At 44.5% G+C, this 15,589-nt stretch overlaps 2 protein-coding genes and 1 pseudogene across 2 annotated transcripts; 2 read left to right on the top strand and 1 right to left on the bottom strand.

The window, feature by feature from the left end:
* Nucleotides 1-2,160: 2,160 nt before the first annotated feature.
* LOC123142704 (anaphase-promoting complex subunit 5-like) lies at nucleotides 2,161-3,258 on the top strand (annotated as a pseudogene).
* Nucleotides 3,259-4,733: 1,475 nt separating this feature from the next.
* Nucleotides 4,734-7,457, top strand: LOC123142006 (uncharacterized). The gene is made up of 6 exons (XM_044561043.1): nucleotides 4,734-4,880; nucleotides 4,957-5,043; nucleotides 5,344-5,526; nucleotides 6,360-6,572; nucleotides 6,682-6,828; nucleotides 6,937-7,457. Exons 1-6 carry the CDS (start codon nucleotides 4,737-4,739, stop codon nucleotides 7,306-7,308), a joined length of 1,146 nt encoding a protein of 381 aa, XP_044416978.1. The 5' UTR covers nucleotides 4,734-4,736; the 3' UTR covers nucleotides 7,309-7,457.
* A 1,943-nt stretch (nucleotides 7,458-9,400) lies between these two features.
* Nucleotides 9,401-11,462, bottom strand: LOC123142005 (protein POLAR-like 1). Its single transcript, XM_044561042.1, has 3 exons — nucleotides 11,071-11,462; nucleotides 10,534-10,973; nucleotides 9,401-10,440 (listed from the first exon to the last, which is right to left on the bottom strand). Exons 1-3 carry the CDS (start codon nucleotides 11,411-11,413, stop codon nucleotides 10,078-10,080), a joined length of 1,146 nt encoding a protein of 381 aa, XP_044416977.1. The 5' UTR covers nucleotides 11,414-11,462; the 3' UTR covers nucleotides 9,401-10,077.
* Nucleotides 11,463-15,589: the final 4,127 nt, after the last annotated feature.

Here is a 15,589-nt window from a genome sequence, read left to right as displayed (position 1 = left end):
CAGATGGAAGCCTGATGATATAACAGTAGTCATCAGTTTTGACAGTACCCAAATATCACAAAAAGTTCAGGCACATACTACCATAATGGCATAATGTAAAATGCCACTTACGAAGTCTCAGAGTTACATATATAGTTGATGCCATTCCACACTGAATGCACAATTTACAGATGCTGCCATTTCCACGCAAATTTTCCAGACAGAAAGGTATAAAAAGACCTTATAATACCTAACTACAACCTGAGACGTATGGATACAAGGAAACGCTAGTGAGTTTGTAAATGATCAAATACAGTTATTAATAGACAAATTCACGATCCATCGAATTCCCCCTTTCTTAGAAACAACATTACAAGTAGACACCAGCAAGTGAAACCTTTTCTTGAAACTGCACGTCCCAATCTGATAAACGAGCTGGAGCCTTGTGTAACTCCAGCCAGCGGCAGAGCTACGTTGAGGCCAGGGGGGCCACTGCCCCCTACCCTTGGGATATTCTCTGAAGAATTTTTTTTCTGTAGCGGGAAACTAGAACCCGTATTCAAAGAAGTACAAAAGTGAAATAGAATTTCAGATGCCTATGGAACCGTCAAAGGAAACCTCAAAACGAAACTAGGATTCTTTAGTCCCTTGAGTTCGTTCCCCTTGATTAAGCTCATAAGAATTGAGACAACTGAATAAAGCTTACCGGGGTCTGCATGTGAACTCGGCGCTGGCTCCTAGCAGCAGAGAACCGTCCTGGGCAATCCCGGCAGCACAGGAAGAAGACCCCCATGACAATGGGCGAAACCGAGTATTTAACCAAAAACTACCACATTTCACGGAAACGTGACAGAAAACTATCACTTTACGATTTTGTGCGGAAAACTACCACTTTTGTCTTAATCCGTGGCAAAAAACTACCAAGTCTCGAAACCGGTCGCTTCGCCCGCGCTAAGCACCAAACTGACCAGCCGGTCCCACGTTACAGGTGCCACGGTGGCCAACCGACGCCCGCCGCGCGTTAACGGCGCGTCCGCGGTCGGAAACGGCGGCTGTCGGTTTGCGTTGAATGCACCAAAACATGGGACCGGCCATTTGATGCTGATCCTCTGACGACGCCGTTTCCGACGGCGGACGCGCCGTTAACGGCGGTTGGCCACGGTGGCACCTGAAACTTGGGACCGGCTGGTCAGTTTGGTGCTTAGCACGGGTAAAGCGACAGGCTTCGAGACTTGGTAGTTTTTTGCCACGGATTAGGACAAAAGTGGTAGTTTTCCGCACAAAATCGTAAAGTGATAGTTTTCTGTCACGTTTTCATGAAATGTGATAGTTTTTGGTTAAATAGTCGGCGAAACCACTGCCTGTGCCACCACAATGCCGAGTACAACGGCTTGCACGGTACGTGACTTTTGGAAGATCTCCATCCATGTGTTGTGTTCCGGGGACTGTCCATGTATCTCACTCTAGCAGATTGATGTGCGTTGGACCGCCAGAGTTGTGCTATACTATAGCACCCGCTACCAGCGGTCGGGTGGCTCACGCGCCCCTCTCACAGGCAAGAAGGGGATGATACTGCGACGTCATAGTGAAAGATCAAACTAAATCGACGACTGCATTATCAAGGCATTGAGATGACGGTGGGCATGCCCCATGAGAAGCGATCAACCCAGGAACTTATAATTTTCATTTTTAATGCTATTGTCCAGAAAACATTTTTCTTGCTTTTACTGAACACCCTGTAAAATCCCTCGGAAACAATATGTTCATCAACATTAAAGTGGCGATTCGCATGGATAAATTAACGCCTCGGAACAAACTCCTTTGAAAGTTGATCTCTCGTAAGATTGTCGCATGCCGGCAGGGGGTGTCACGTGTCAGATGTGATATTGGCCACCACTTCCAAGCAGTCTGAAACAATACACAGCGAGTCGAGATGAAGATCCGTAGCCAAATCCATATATAGCCTGCTTGCACGCTTGAGCTTCCAGTGTCGCAGGATCGACGAGCCCCTCGAGGTCACCGTCAGCTTTGAAAGGTCAAGCGCAAGAGCAAGCAAAACCCTCGTCTCGGGCGAAGTCATCGTGGTCGTCGTCGGCGGCGCCATGAACGTGTTCGCGGGGGGTGGCCGAGGCGCCGGCGAGGGACGACGTGGGGGCGCTGCTGGAGCTGACGCCGCACAAGATGGCGGTGTGCCACCTCGTGCAGGTCTTGGCGCCGCCGGCCCCCTTCCAGTCCGTCGCCCACCACAACCGCCTCAGCCTCTTCCTCTTCTCCCTCACCCGCGTACGTTCCTCTCGGTCCTACGCTCGTGCCCCCTTTCACTCTCGTCCATGTTGGTCTAAATATTCTTGGAAAAAGTTATATTCCCCTAATACTTGAATTTCCTTTGTGCAGGCAGCAGCAGTGGTGAATTCTCTTTTCACTACATGCTACAAGTACAACATGCAAGCAGAGAATGCAGCTGTTCTTTTATTACTTGCGGAAATACATAAAGTAAGACAAATCATTTTTGTTGAGACTGGAACCTAATAAGTATTGAAATGTCATGCAGAGAGAACTAATATTTTCGCTCCCTCTCCCACAGAAGTCCGACAACGCAGTCCTTGGACTCCCTTACGCGTTAGCCAGCCAATCGTTCTGCAAATCATTTAATTTGGATCTGCTTGAAGCTTCAGCCACACTTACTCTCGCTGAACTGTGGCTAGCTCTTGGATCAAGCCATTTAAAGAGGGCCCTAGGTCTTGTTTATCAAAGCCTTCCTATGATTCTCGTCCATGGCAGTCTTGAGCTGCGTGCACAATCTCAGATAGTCTTAGCAAAATGTCATTTAACTGATCCATAATTTTCAGGTATTGAACCGGATGATGGTTTCCTATCCTGTGCTTCTTAGTTTACACTCCGTTGTTTGATCGACCTTTTGTTATTATGACAGTTTTTGAAGATGCTCGTGCTGTTCTCAACCCACTAAATCAAGCGGCTGAAGACGTGCAGGTTTTAGAGGTGAGCTGATGGTTCCATCTCAAACATTCTTCCTGAACCATGAGAAATTACCGGGATCGAGTTCAAAATGCATGAAAAGGACCTAACATCTCCACACAAATGAAAATCTATTGTGATATGCAGTACCACGAGATGGCGGCAGAGGTGTATTATCTCAAGGCAATGACATATAACCACCTGGGAAAGGAAGGCAAGAGGGAGGAAGCCGCAGCTTGTTTCAAGGAGCACGTTACTGCCCTCGAGAACCTGTGCGACAAGGAGGATTCACTTGCTTACTGATGTTGCACAGTTAATTCATAGACTCCTTGGAAAGCTGTGATGGACAAGAAACAGAATGTAACTCCAGTTTCTGTTTGAAGTGCTCTTCTATTTTTGCTTTCTTTATGCTATCTGCGATTGACAGCACCTCTAATAGATACGGGACACACTATATTTCCATGTTGAGATACTGACCCAAACTGGTTTCGACTCGTCTCGTTTGCATGCAAGCGAATCTTATTCTCCGACATGCTTCTCGTCCTTACATTTCTGGAGTTCGCTGTTGTGCTACGAGATCATCCTCTCTCCTATGCAGACCAACTGGGCAATCTTATTTTAGAATCTTAATTGACCTGCTGAGCCGATGAGGTGTTATTTCAGTGTTGTAATGGAGCTGCGAGCTAAAAGTACAGTGTACCCTTAATGCTAGCCATGGCCGCCATATGACAAACATTGTTAAGATATCTATAACCATGCCTCCCCCCCTCGTAATATTTTTCAGTGGCATCATGGACAAACTCAACAAGATAACCATCACTCAAAGCATTCTTTTCATGATCCTCATATATTTCTGTGTATACATGTGTCCCCATATATTTAAATATCATTAATTACCATGGTAAAAATCTCCAATGCGTAGGGTCTATCTAATATTTTAACAGTGGTTTCTAGTGTATAGGTAAATATACTTATAGAAACTTCTAGAGTATGAATTGAACATTGGTATCACAACTTTTGTTTAGTGATAAGTTGACAACATGTGTATGTTTTATTTGGAATTTAAATACATCACTTATAATAATCACTGAGTAACATAAAAAAAACAATGTGAATTTTATTTTCATGTGTACATAGAATTTGATTATTGATATGCCATATACAAGAGTTGTTCCTAGTCTCTCACAATCAAATTAAACTCACCTCATAACCAGATTAGTTTGTTTTATACTTCTAAAAAAATCTTGAACTGATGGTGTTGATCGGGGAATAAAGCCGATGGTATAAAATATTTCAAGACCAAATGATTGAAAGAAAATGTGAGTTCGCCATCAAACCTCACACTTTCAGGTAGTATGAAAAATTAACCTTCTCATTTATATTTAGCATATCTTTTGGTGGCAATAAATTAATCATGTTAACACTTTCAGTACCAAACTTGGAACTTGTGAAGATTTTCCTATGCATCAAACACATCACATCATTTATATGGCATTAACACCGTATATTTTGTACAAAAGAAAAGGATCGATGATCATATCTTAGGGAAATTAATGGCATATTTTCCAACACAAATTATCATAGTGCAATTAATGCTATAATTTTCTAGAGGTGATATATCTTAGTGCAACTAATATATGATATCTTTTGTACACGTACAATGAACTAATTCCTTATGATATATCTTATAACTATTTGCAACATTAAATGTGCGGTACGCTCAGATGCATATAAATATGGTGGTACAGGAATTCGAAAACCAACAATTCCAGGTTTTAACAATGAAAGGAACACAAGCCATTAGTGTGACTCTTCTCATGTCATTTCTTGTTATAGCGACCAGAGGAAAAGATGTGAGATATAGAAGGCAAGAGGAAGACAGTACCCAGATTCTCACTTATCAAGGAGTTAATAAAACCATTCAAGTATGACTAATTAACCTTATCATGTATATTTAGCACTTATTTTGGTGACTAACAAGCAAAGGAAACCTCAAAATAGATGGAAGACGGGGACGTCTATGACTGCATCGATGTGTATAAGCAACCGGCTTTTAACCACCCATTGTTAAAAGACCATAAAATCCAGGTAAATTAATTTCATAAAAATATGACATACATCCATGAATTGCTCAGTATATTATCAGTTCATAATTAAGTCCACAAATGTTGCTTTCGTGTGTTCTACTCCCTTCTTGTTTCAACAATCTTTCTGGATATGCTTTTTCACATTACAAAATTTGGACTATTGAAAGTGAACTAAAGTAACAACCTTTTCACGTAGTATAAGCTATGTCAACGATGAATAAAACTACAACATGTTTTGTGCGTATCGTCTGATGCATTTATAATATTTTGTAACATGGTGGTTGATTTTATTTTCAAACAGATGAAACCAAATTCTTTCCCTGTTTGGATGGATACCCAAACATTTCCTTCGGATTCTTTTTCGCAAGTGCAACCATCTATCATCAAGTGCCCAATAGGAACAATTCCAATACTGCGTAGTAATGGAAGTAGCACCATAGCAACACACAATATTGATGGGCTCAAAAACGATATGCAATGGGAGGTGAGTTTTTGTATAAGTTACAAAATGAATTTGTTATCATAGTTTGATGGGATTTTTTGATAGGGTTGATTGTGCCAATTGGCGTATAATTGTTGCATTTATGATGCATATCAAATGTACAATGTTGGATTAAAGATGTACCATAGACTCTATAAATAATCTGATTAAATTCCAAGAAAGTACTCTGAGAAAAAAAAATCATATTTGGATGGTAACAATTAATTTTCCATCGAGGGTCACAATAATGAACGGTTTAGATTCATCAAGTTATTATGGACAATGAGTTTTTTTGGGCAATTTTATAGTGAATGAAGGGCCTCGTACTCCACAACATTTGAGTAGTTAGGAATGATTTTTTTGCCTTCAGATTTCTACGTCAACTAAATAAGTTATGTATGAGCATGATTTTAGTTGTACATGAAGGAATTCCAATTTCATTACCAAGTTTTAGTAACACTCTCTTGGAGAGTTCCATATATACTAGTCCCAAATTCTTAGTTTTTAGCATTAAGTTGTTTTCATTGATTGTTACTCTTTCCTTCCCAAAATGTGAATGACCACGCATCTTAAGATTGAAGTTGTATTGACAACGTGGCAATATGAAACGAAAGTGATAACATTTAAAATGCATTTGAATATGAATAACGTAATATGATTTATGTGTGTCACGTAACTTAGAACTTCTTAGCTTAATTAGTGGTCCAATTAAAAATTCTGATGGGTTTGGCGCCTTACATTTTTCATAACGTTAATTACATGTGATATCCTATCAAGTTTATCTATACATAGTATTCATTCTTCACATTTGCAGATGTTACTTTTATTTCTTGCAGAGGGCGGGACTCAGATACATTGGTGATTTATTTGGGGCGCGTGCTCTAATAAATGTTTGGGAGCCAAAGGTTAATAAAGGTAGCCAGGATTATAGCTCACTTTGGATAGATATTGAAAATGGAGGGGGACAACACACAGATCGGATGGGCGCTGGTCTTCGGGTATCTCCAACATTGAGTGGTGATGCTTTTTCTAGATTTCATGTTGCTTGGGTACGTAATTGGATACATGCTATTATTGGCTATATATTTGTATGATAAGAAATTAATAATGTATGTTGATATTTTGGTTTTGTTTTTGGCCTTGGAACAAACTTCACAGTACGATGGCTATTCAAAGAAGTCATGCGTTGACTTCAGGTGTCCGGGATATGTGCAAGTCCACCACAATGTTGGTCCTGGAACAAGAATACAACCATCCTCTGTCTATGGTGGATTACAGAAAGTAGTAGACATTCAAATATTCAAGGTATTATGTTATTCTTAAAATTTGCGATTTCTCAAGCACCTTGTACGAATTAACTAATTAGTTTAATTACGGGCATATAACTAACTAATTAATATTGAATTATTTTAGGAGCCGACATCAGGCCATTGGTGGGTGAGTGTGAATAAAATGCCAATTGGATATTGGCCGGGCGGACTATTCGAATTCATTAGATACAAGGGTGATTTCGCGTTCTGGGGCGGGCAGGTTGAGGGGCCGACTGCCGCATCAAACTCTCCGCAGATGGGCAGCGGGCATTTTGCTTCGGAAGGATTCGGAAAAGTGGCGTTCATAGAAGGCATCGATATTGCTGATCATAAGGGCAGGTTTGTGACCCCGGATAAATCCCGAGTGGAGCATGGGTCGAGCGATCATTCCAAATACACCGCCGGTGGATTTGAAGTTAGCAAGTATATCGGTATGCGTATCTTCTATGGTGGACCAGGCTCCATGAGGGCATGATCTGATGATAGTAGTAATATATGCATGGTCTCGACAAAGTTAATAAAAGAGGCACCATATATGCAAAGTGGTGTTGCAGCATTATGTAATGTATGTCCGTGTATCATCAACTTGCGTTCATGATATGCCCTGATGATTTTTGTTTCTTGTTTCTTTTGCCGCGAGGGAGTGTAAATGTCACGCCACGATAGGCGATACAAGTTGAAAGAAGAAGAAAAACATGACGCGATGTTGAGTTCACACAAAAGCCATGCGCAAATCAAACGGTGGTGGTTTAGTCATTAGATTAAAATCGAACGGTGATCCTTCTTTCTTCTTCCTCCGACTTTCTTCGTCCTTCAACCGTTCCTTCTCTCAATAAAGAGGTAAATGCGCCGGTGGTACATGAAGTTGCACAACATGTGCAGTTTGGTGTCACAAGTTGAAAAATACGGAAAACTGGTGTCAGAACTTGTCTCAAGGTGCATATACGTTTCATTCTCGTATGTAGCTGTGTATGCCGCTTCCGTGGCGTGACATGACGGCGCCAGGCTCGCCGTCAGTGACGAGGTGGAGCTGGAGCGATGGTTTTTTGCAGAACACCCCTAAATTAATAACATTTTTTGTAAAATGCCCTGGCCCGTCAAAAAACAATACAAAGGGAAAGTTTATATGAAAAATAGTGCCGACACAGGTTCAAACCAGAGACCTCTCACTACAAGCATGGTCCTAGTTCAATTTTCTTGTCCATCTAAGATAAGTAGGTTTATTGTTCTATACACCAACATGCACCCGGCTTAAATGGGTTGCAGTTACTGCAGCCCATTCACCGTATGTTAGTTATTTTTCTTTTTGCAAGAGTATAAATCTTAATCACAGTAATAGATAGAGTTAAAATGTTCATGTTCATATATTTTTGACAGTTTCATAAACAAGTCTTCATATATTTAATAAAAACAATCAACACCATGTTTTTAATATATTTAACAAAAAAATATACACGTATTATTTTAGAAGTATCATATAACTAAAAAATATTAAGTCTTTTCATTTGAAGCGGCCTGGGGATTTACAAGACTCGTATTTATCTTCCCATTAGTATATAATTATTTTATAATGTCTAAGAATGTATAAATATTTTCACAAACACAAAAAAAACATGTGATTTAAAAAAACAGCATCAAAATTTCTTATATTCTATATGAATTAAAAATTTAACACTTTCCAAAATTATATGAACATTTATTCAAATATAATATTTTACTCATATTTTATTAAATATGTGTTTACTATTTAAAATTATACAGATTATTTTAGTTCATAAATATTATTTAATTTATATTTTGTTTTTCAGGAAATACGTAATATTTTGTATAGTTACATGAACATTCTTTTAAATAAGTTATTTTTTCTTCGTATTAATTATAACACAAAAAAATTATGTTTTTAATTTTTTACTCTGATTATAATTTACATATTTTCACCAAATTATAAAAGGAAGAAATAACATATTTTCATCAAACTATAGGTCATTAAGCTTCGTTATCATATGTGGAGAACAAAACTCAAACTTGTCTTGTGGCTAGAACAGCCGGCCTTGTAAGACAAGGAGCCAGTTTCAAACTCAGTCTGCGCTATTTTTCATATTAATTTTCCCTTCATACTATTTCCTAAATGGGCCCTTGTCTCTAGCATAGAGACATGTAGTGGCATTTCATGGGGTTTAAACAAGATTTGTTATTAAATTCAGTGGTGTTTCTGCAAAAATGTGTCCCTCGAGCTCAGCCCACTCACCGACAATGGGCCTAGCGCCACCCTGTCATGCCATGCAAACGGCGTATACGGCTAAGTGAACCGTATATGCACGTTGAGACAAGTTCCGGCACCAGTTTTCCGTATCTATCAACTTGTGGCACCAAGCTGCACATGTTATGCAACTTCATCTATCACGAGTGCATTTACCTCCTCAATAAATCGTACTACTAGTACATAGTAACAAATAACAAATTCCATCAACTCATTAGGGCATGTACAACGCCGGTGCTTAGGCCGAGCGCTAGGATCAAATTCCTGGCCGTTAGGTGTGATTCCCGGCCAAGTTAAGGAAATTAGCTAGCGTCGATGCCAGGGAAGTCCTCGGGCGCACCGGCTTTTTCGTCGTAGGATCAGCCAATCTCTATATTCTTTTCTAACTGGCCGGCGATTTGGGATCAGATTGCGGGAGCTACATTTAGGATTAGATTGCTACCCAGGCGGGCATGCAACATCTACACCCGGTAAACTGGCCGGCGATTGGCAACCTGAAGGAATGGATGTCCATTAGCTGGCACAATGCACCAAAGGAAAAGAAAAAAGGCACTATATCGATGATCCATCTGGTCGCCTGGGAGATATGGAAGGAGCGTAATAGACGTGTTTTTCAACAGCAAGATATGATGACCACCCAATAGTTAGAGAGGGGACTAATTTGTGGAATATGGCAGGCGCCAAAATCCCATTTGATCCGGGCTGATTGTTTTCTCTTCTTCCTTTTTAGCGCCAGGCCTTCTCTGTTGCTTGGTTTTTGCTTGTATTCTTCCCTTGCTAATCAACGAATTTGGTAGATCTCCTACCAACATTCAAAAAAATGCGGGCGCTACAGAGAAAAATATTTTATTTAATTCCTGCTAGCGCCCACCTAAGCGCTGAGCATTGGAGATGCCCTTACTCATATGTAGCTATCGTGACACGATGAGACCACCGAAAGACCGGGCCGCGCGTATATCCATCGTCGGCGTCGGTGGTTTGGTTCTACCGGAGCCGCGACTCGTCCTTGTGGCGGGAGACGAGCTTGGCGGTGTCACGCCACCGGGACACCTCGTGCTCCTTGTCCCGCAGCTTCCTCTGCGCGCGCTGCAGCTCCGTCTCCAGCTCCGCGATCCGCTGCTCGTGCCGCGACTGCAGGAGCTCGTGCAGCCTCCGCTCCAGCACCCGCGCCGGCACGCCGCCGGGGCACGGCTTGCTCTCTTCGTCCTCCTCGTCAGTGTCTTCCTCCCCCTCCTCCTCGCTATCTTCACGTTCCTTGCATTCTATTGCCGCGTCGTCGAGTACACCGTCGATGCCGACGCAAGCAGGGGAGCCGCTCTCCGAGGAGATGTCGCTCTTCACGGTGGACTGCAAAATCAACCGGAATCAGTTCAGCACAGAACCGTCAAATTGGCACAGAGCGAGCACGCCGGCGGCAGTGGCGACACGGGTGCACGGTACCTCGAGCTGGTGATCTCGCCGCAGGGCCACGCATTCCTCCTCATCGTCGTCGTCGGAATCGAGCTGCAGGCGCGTCAGTTCAGCCTCGAGCTCTGCTTCCATTTGATCCATGGCTGCGGCGGCATTTCCAACGCCAGCATCGCCGCAGGCCGAGGCGGCATCGCGCGAACCACGGGACAACGAGGCGTCCTCGCCGCCGGCATCGGCGAAGACGATGCGTTCCTTCACGACGCTGGCACCATCGCCGACATGGCCGTCGTCAGACAAGTCGGAGCGGCTGCTGCCACGCGCCTCCGCCCAGACGTCCATCACCAGCCGCTCCATCTGGGCGCGCAGCTCCGCCATCCTGCTCAGCTCCGCCGCGCCCCTGGACAGCAGCAGCACCAGGCCCGCGCCCAGCCCGAGGCTCGCCGCCGACACCTCCGGCGCCGCCTTCATCCCTGCGCAAACGAAACGATTAACCACGCCACGCCGTTGGCCCTCACCATCAAACGCCGACCACAATTAACTCAGCCAGTTCGCGTAATCATCACGTACCCTGCATGGAACTCCGAGGCGACTCGCGAACCTCTGTTTCTAGCTTGCTCGCCACCACGACCTTTGGAGCAGCCACCTCCTCCTCTATGGCGTCCTCCTTGGCAGCCGCTCCGGCGCCGCTGGAGCAGTAGCGGGGGATGCGCACGCGGCAGCGGAACCCGCCGCCGCCCCTGCCGAGGATGCGCGACAGCAAGGACCGCGGTGAGCGGCATTCGCGCCGAATCCTGCTGGCGCCGGCAGCATTGGTGAGGAGGGTGCCGACGGTGGCTGGCGAGGAAGGCGGCGAGGCCGAGAGGCGCGGCTGCAGCGGCAGCGCTTGTGCCGTGCTCGTCTGCATTGCCATTAGCGACCGAGACTCGGAATGGCGCGGCAATGGTGAGGGGATTCGAGGAATGTTGGAGGATTTCATGGGGTTGATGGAGGCGCGCGTATTTATAGGGAGGCGGAAATGGTGGGGAGTGAGGGGTTTAAGTGGGCGTTAAACCTTCTATGTCCTTTGACCAACCACCCTTCATTTTCCCCTTGATTGAAGTAACGCTGTCTATTTCAGGTGACTGAGGATAGAGAGAGTACTAACGTTTGTCCAAATCTTTTCGATAATTCTCAGTTGTTTGAATGTTTGAATCTCTATATTTAAAATTGTACTCTTTGAGTTTGAAGTCACCTCTATGACAAGTTTGTGCAGTTCCGCTTTGTAAAGGTTGAGAGTTAATGCACATACTAAAATATTTGACTTGTTTAAAAAAATTCAGACAACCAATAAATGAACACCGCTACTGATTTTCTACGTCCGAAGCAGAATTTTTGCGAAATTGGGGTGTTTCTCGTGTCCAGTTTCAATACCAATGAAATTAATAAAAACCCATGGTGTAGCAATAGTTGATTGGAGCGGAGCTATAACGTGCATCTAATAGGTGGCTTACAAATTAGAATTGTGTGACATTTGGCTAGCCGGCAATGTTGTCGAGCAAGCCTTGTTTAACACTTTAAGGATTATTCTAATTCATGCATGAATAAGTTGCTGCCCAAGTAAATCGAGAATCCATTTTGTAGAAACCGAATGGCCCATCAAAAAAGAATTTTACACGAGACGTGCTACCTTCTAGCGTCTAGAACTCTAGATCACAAAAAAAAAATGACTGTTATGATTCTTCGGCTTTGGACATTGTCTAGCGCGAGATGATGATCCAAGGCATCCATGAACAAGCCAGTGTTGATGGAATTGTGGCTTCCAGCAATGGCATGGAGCTGACTCAAGCGTTTTTGCATGTTAGCTCAGTTGGGGAGGTGCCCCTCTTGGTTTCCTATCCAGAGATAGACAACGCCTGGTGACCCTCTTAGCTTGAAGACTTCTGAGTCCGATGAGTCGCTTGATGACATTAGCGAGCCGCAAGGTCCTACAACCTCTAGCTTGTTGGATGAGTTCTTTTTTTTAGGGGTGTTGGATGAGTTCTTGAGCAGCTTTAGTCGCACTATGTCATGTTCCTTGCTCGATGCACCGGTTCATGTGCAGATTGGAGGGGCCACTAATTATGCCGAAAGGAGTATTGGACATTTGGACATACGAATAACAAAAACTGTAACATCCGGACTTCCAAACGTGTTGAATTTGGACAGGCTGAGATTTGAGGGGATTTGCCCAAAGGCACGGCCTAAGAAAAAGTCACGACAAGGATGTGCAGGAGAAGATAAAATCTGATCTGCATATGTACAATAGGCGCTCACGCCGATGGCGATACATGCAGTTGGTGCCTTGGTAGACATAATTGTTTGATCGAGTTTGTCATAAGGTTAGGCGCGAGTACACGTGAGCAAGTCGCAGGCGTGGTAAATCAAGATTCATTTTTTCTAAGAGAAGAAACCGAATAGCTCATCCATGAAGAATTTTTTTACACAGACATGATATAGCATCTGGATCACAAAATAATACTCGCTCCGTTCGAAAAAGATTGTCCTTCAAATAAATGTATCTAGCAGCAAGTTAGTGCTAGATACATCTATTTAAAGCACAAGCTTTTTCGGACAGAGAGAGTATGAGTGAGTCCGACACCAAAACAAAATTACATTGGAGATGTTGCTGCACAATGTCATGAATCTCCGGCCAGGAGCTTGTCGATAGCGACGTATCGGCAACGATACCCACCGCTGCGTTTCAAAAGCATTTGGCACGTATGCATGCCTCCATCAGTGGTACAGGATGGACCGACGGTAGGTCTCCCCTTCAATTCGTGGACGCGCACACCCACCTCGAATGCACATTTACAAAGTCCCAGCTAACCTCTCTCGTGGCCGGTCCAGCGAGCCGACCCCTTTCGAATTCCCAACCCCGCTGGCTCGCTCGAATCCGTCGATCGGTTCGTACGCCGTTTTTGGTGCGCGATCCGTATGAAAATGATGGGGTCGCAGCGCAGGAGCAATGAGTGCGGCACGGTGGTGGTAGCTGGGTGCTGGCTAGTCCACGCCCGACCGTCGCGGGGGACTCGTGACTCGTGACTGGTGACCACCTTATAAGTCGGCGCCTCGTCCGGTTCACGGGGTGGGTCGGTCTGGTCCGGGAGTCGCCCGCCAATCCCCAATCACGTACGGAATCGGGAATCTGTCGGTCGTCCCCTGTCCTACTGGAAATTCCGTTCTACTCGTGCCGCGCTATATATCTGTCTCTCTCTCAGCGGCAAATTTGACAATTTTGACCTCGAAACGAAATAAATTCACAGAATAAACTGGGTGCGAAACTATTTCACATCCCTAACCCTTTTGTGTAGCGCCCGCCACGCCGGCGCCACACCCGTAGGGTGCAGCGCCTAGCTCCGCGGCGTTGCACCTCTGTCCACCGTGGCAGCCCACGGGCCCGCACCCAGCCGTGCAACGCCTCCGAGCTAGGCGATGCATCTGTAATGTGCAGCGCCTAGCCGCTAGGCGTTGCACGTGTAATGTGCAGCGCCTAGCGGCTAGGCGCTGCACTGTGACTTATCCAGCCACTTGGCTGGCCCCCCTCCCCCACCCCCCCCCCCACCACACACTCTCTCACTCTCTCCCCGAGCTTTGCCCCCTCTCCCACTCTCCCCCCCTCTCAAATCTTCTTCCAAATCTTGCAAATTTGAAGAATTTGTCCGTGGATTTCGAAGTCAAACCCTCCCTCAAGGTAATAATCTCCGATCCCCTTGTTTTGATCGAAGTAAAGTTCTCCCATTGCTCATTTGTTGGTAGTTTGGGGAAACCCTAGTTTAGTTTGGATCTAGAGATTTGCATGGAGATGTGAGATGTTTGCTTGCCAATTTCTATGATTAGGCTTTGTTAGTATGCTAGGGTTATTCTTATGGGTGTTCTTATGTTGGTGCTAGGGTTAGGTTTAGGGCTAGGGTTATGGTTAGGGTTAGGTTTAGGGTTAGGGTTATGGTTAGGGTTAGGGTTGTTGTTTCATATATATATTAGGGTTTATATTCGGTGTTAATCCATGGATTAGTACTCATGGAAGCAATGTTACCTTGTGTTCATTGCTTATAGGGATGGGAAGAACATGTGTGTTTGTTCATCATGGGGACAAAGACGCCTTTTTGAAAGGCAATAAAGAACCGGACCCGGATGAGCTTGACATTGTGTTTGATAGTAGTCCTAGCTATGCGGAGCTCTTGCAACAAGTTAGGAAAGATTTGAATTGGATGGACCATAGTGATATCATTGAGTTGGAGGGAAGGCATAATGTTGGTTTTGGAATGCACATCCGTTGGAAGACAATGCGTGTAAACTCAGAGCAACGTTGGGTTGCATACAAGGAGACGGTGGCCGAATCACTAGACAAGGCTCTTGAGTTATTTGCAACGAAGAAGGTTGAGTCAAGTTTGCATTTGGACTTGAACCGGATCCCCTCCCCTTTGGTTGCTAGTAGCCCCCCACCCTTGAAGCAAGATGAAATTGTTGAACCTCTTTTGACCCAAGAAGTGAGGCCAACATTGAGCCCGTGTAGAAACAACCAAGATGAATCTTTGCAAGAGGACAACGATGAGTATGCGGACGATGACAATGAAGTTGATCTCCATGACAACAATGTGGGTGATCTCGACAAATATCATTTGCAAGAGACAATGGACCATTCCATCCCTTTTTCCCGTGCATATGCATCGGACTCGGATGACGATGGTCCCGATGAACAAGTTGATGCGGAGGGGTTCACGGTGAAGGAGGCCGAAGCTTTCGAGAAGGTATTTGGTCGGGATCATCGGACTACATTGTTCAAGGATGTTAGTCTCGCGGATGAAGCCGTGGTAGATGGTGGCCAATGTGTAGCTCTTGGGGTTAGGCCAAGCTCTCACCGTGATTTAGTAGACGACAAGAACCGGATTGCTAAAGGTTCTAAGTTCGACAGCTTGTTGGATTTGAAGATGTGGCTCGACAACTACTCGGTTACGCATTATTGTCCACACAAGGTGGTGCACTCGGACGTCAATGTGCGCTACACGGTTGCATGTGCATGTGAAGATGAAAAGGAGGTCCAACTTGGACTTACAAGAGGCCGTGGTGG

The sequence above is a fragment of the Triticum aestivum genome, chromosome 6D, assembly GCF_018294505.1.
Source record: "Triticum aestivum cultivar Chinese Spring chromosome 6D, IWGSC CS RefSeq v2.1, whole genome shotgun sequence".
NCBI lineage: Eukaryota > Viridiplantae > Streptophyta > Magnoliopsida > Poales > Poaceae > Triticum > Triticum aestivum.
The sequence above is the reverse complement of the archived record's forward strand: the minus strand, read 5'-3'. Positions and strand labels throughout refer to the sequence as shown.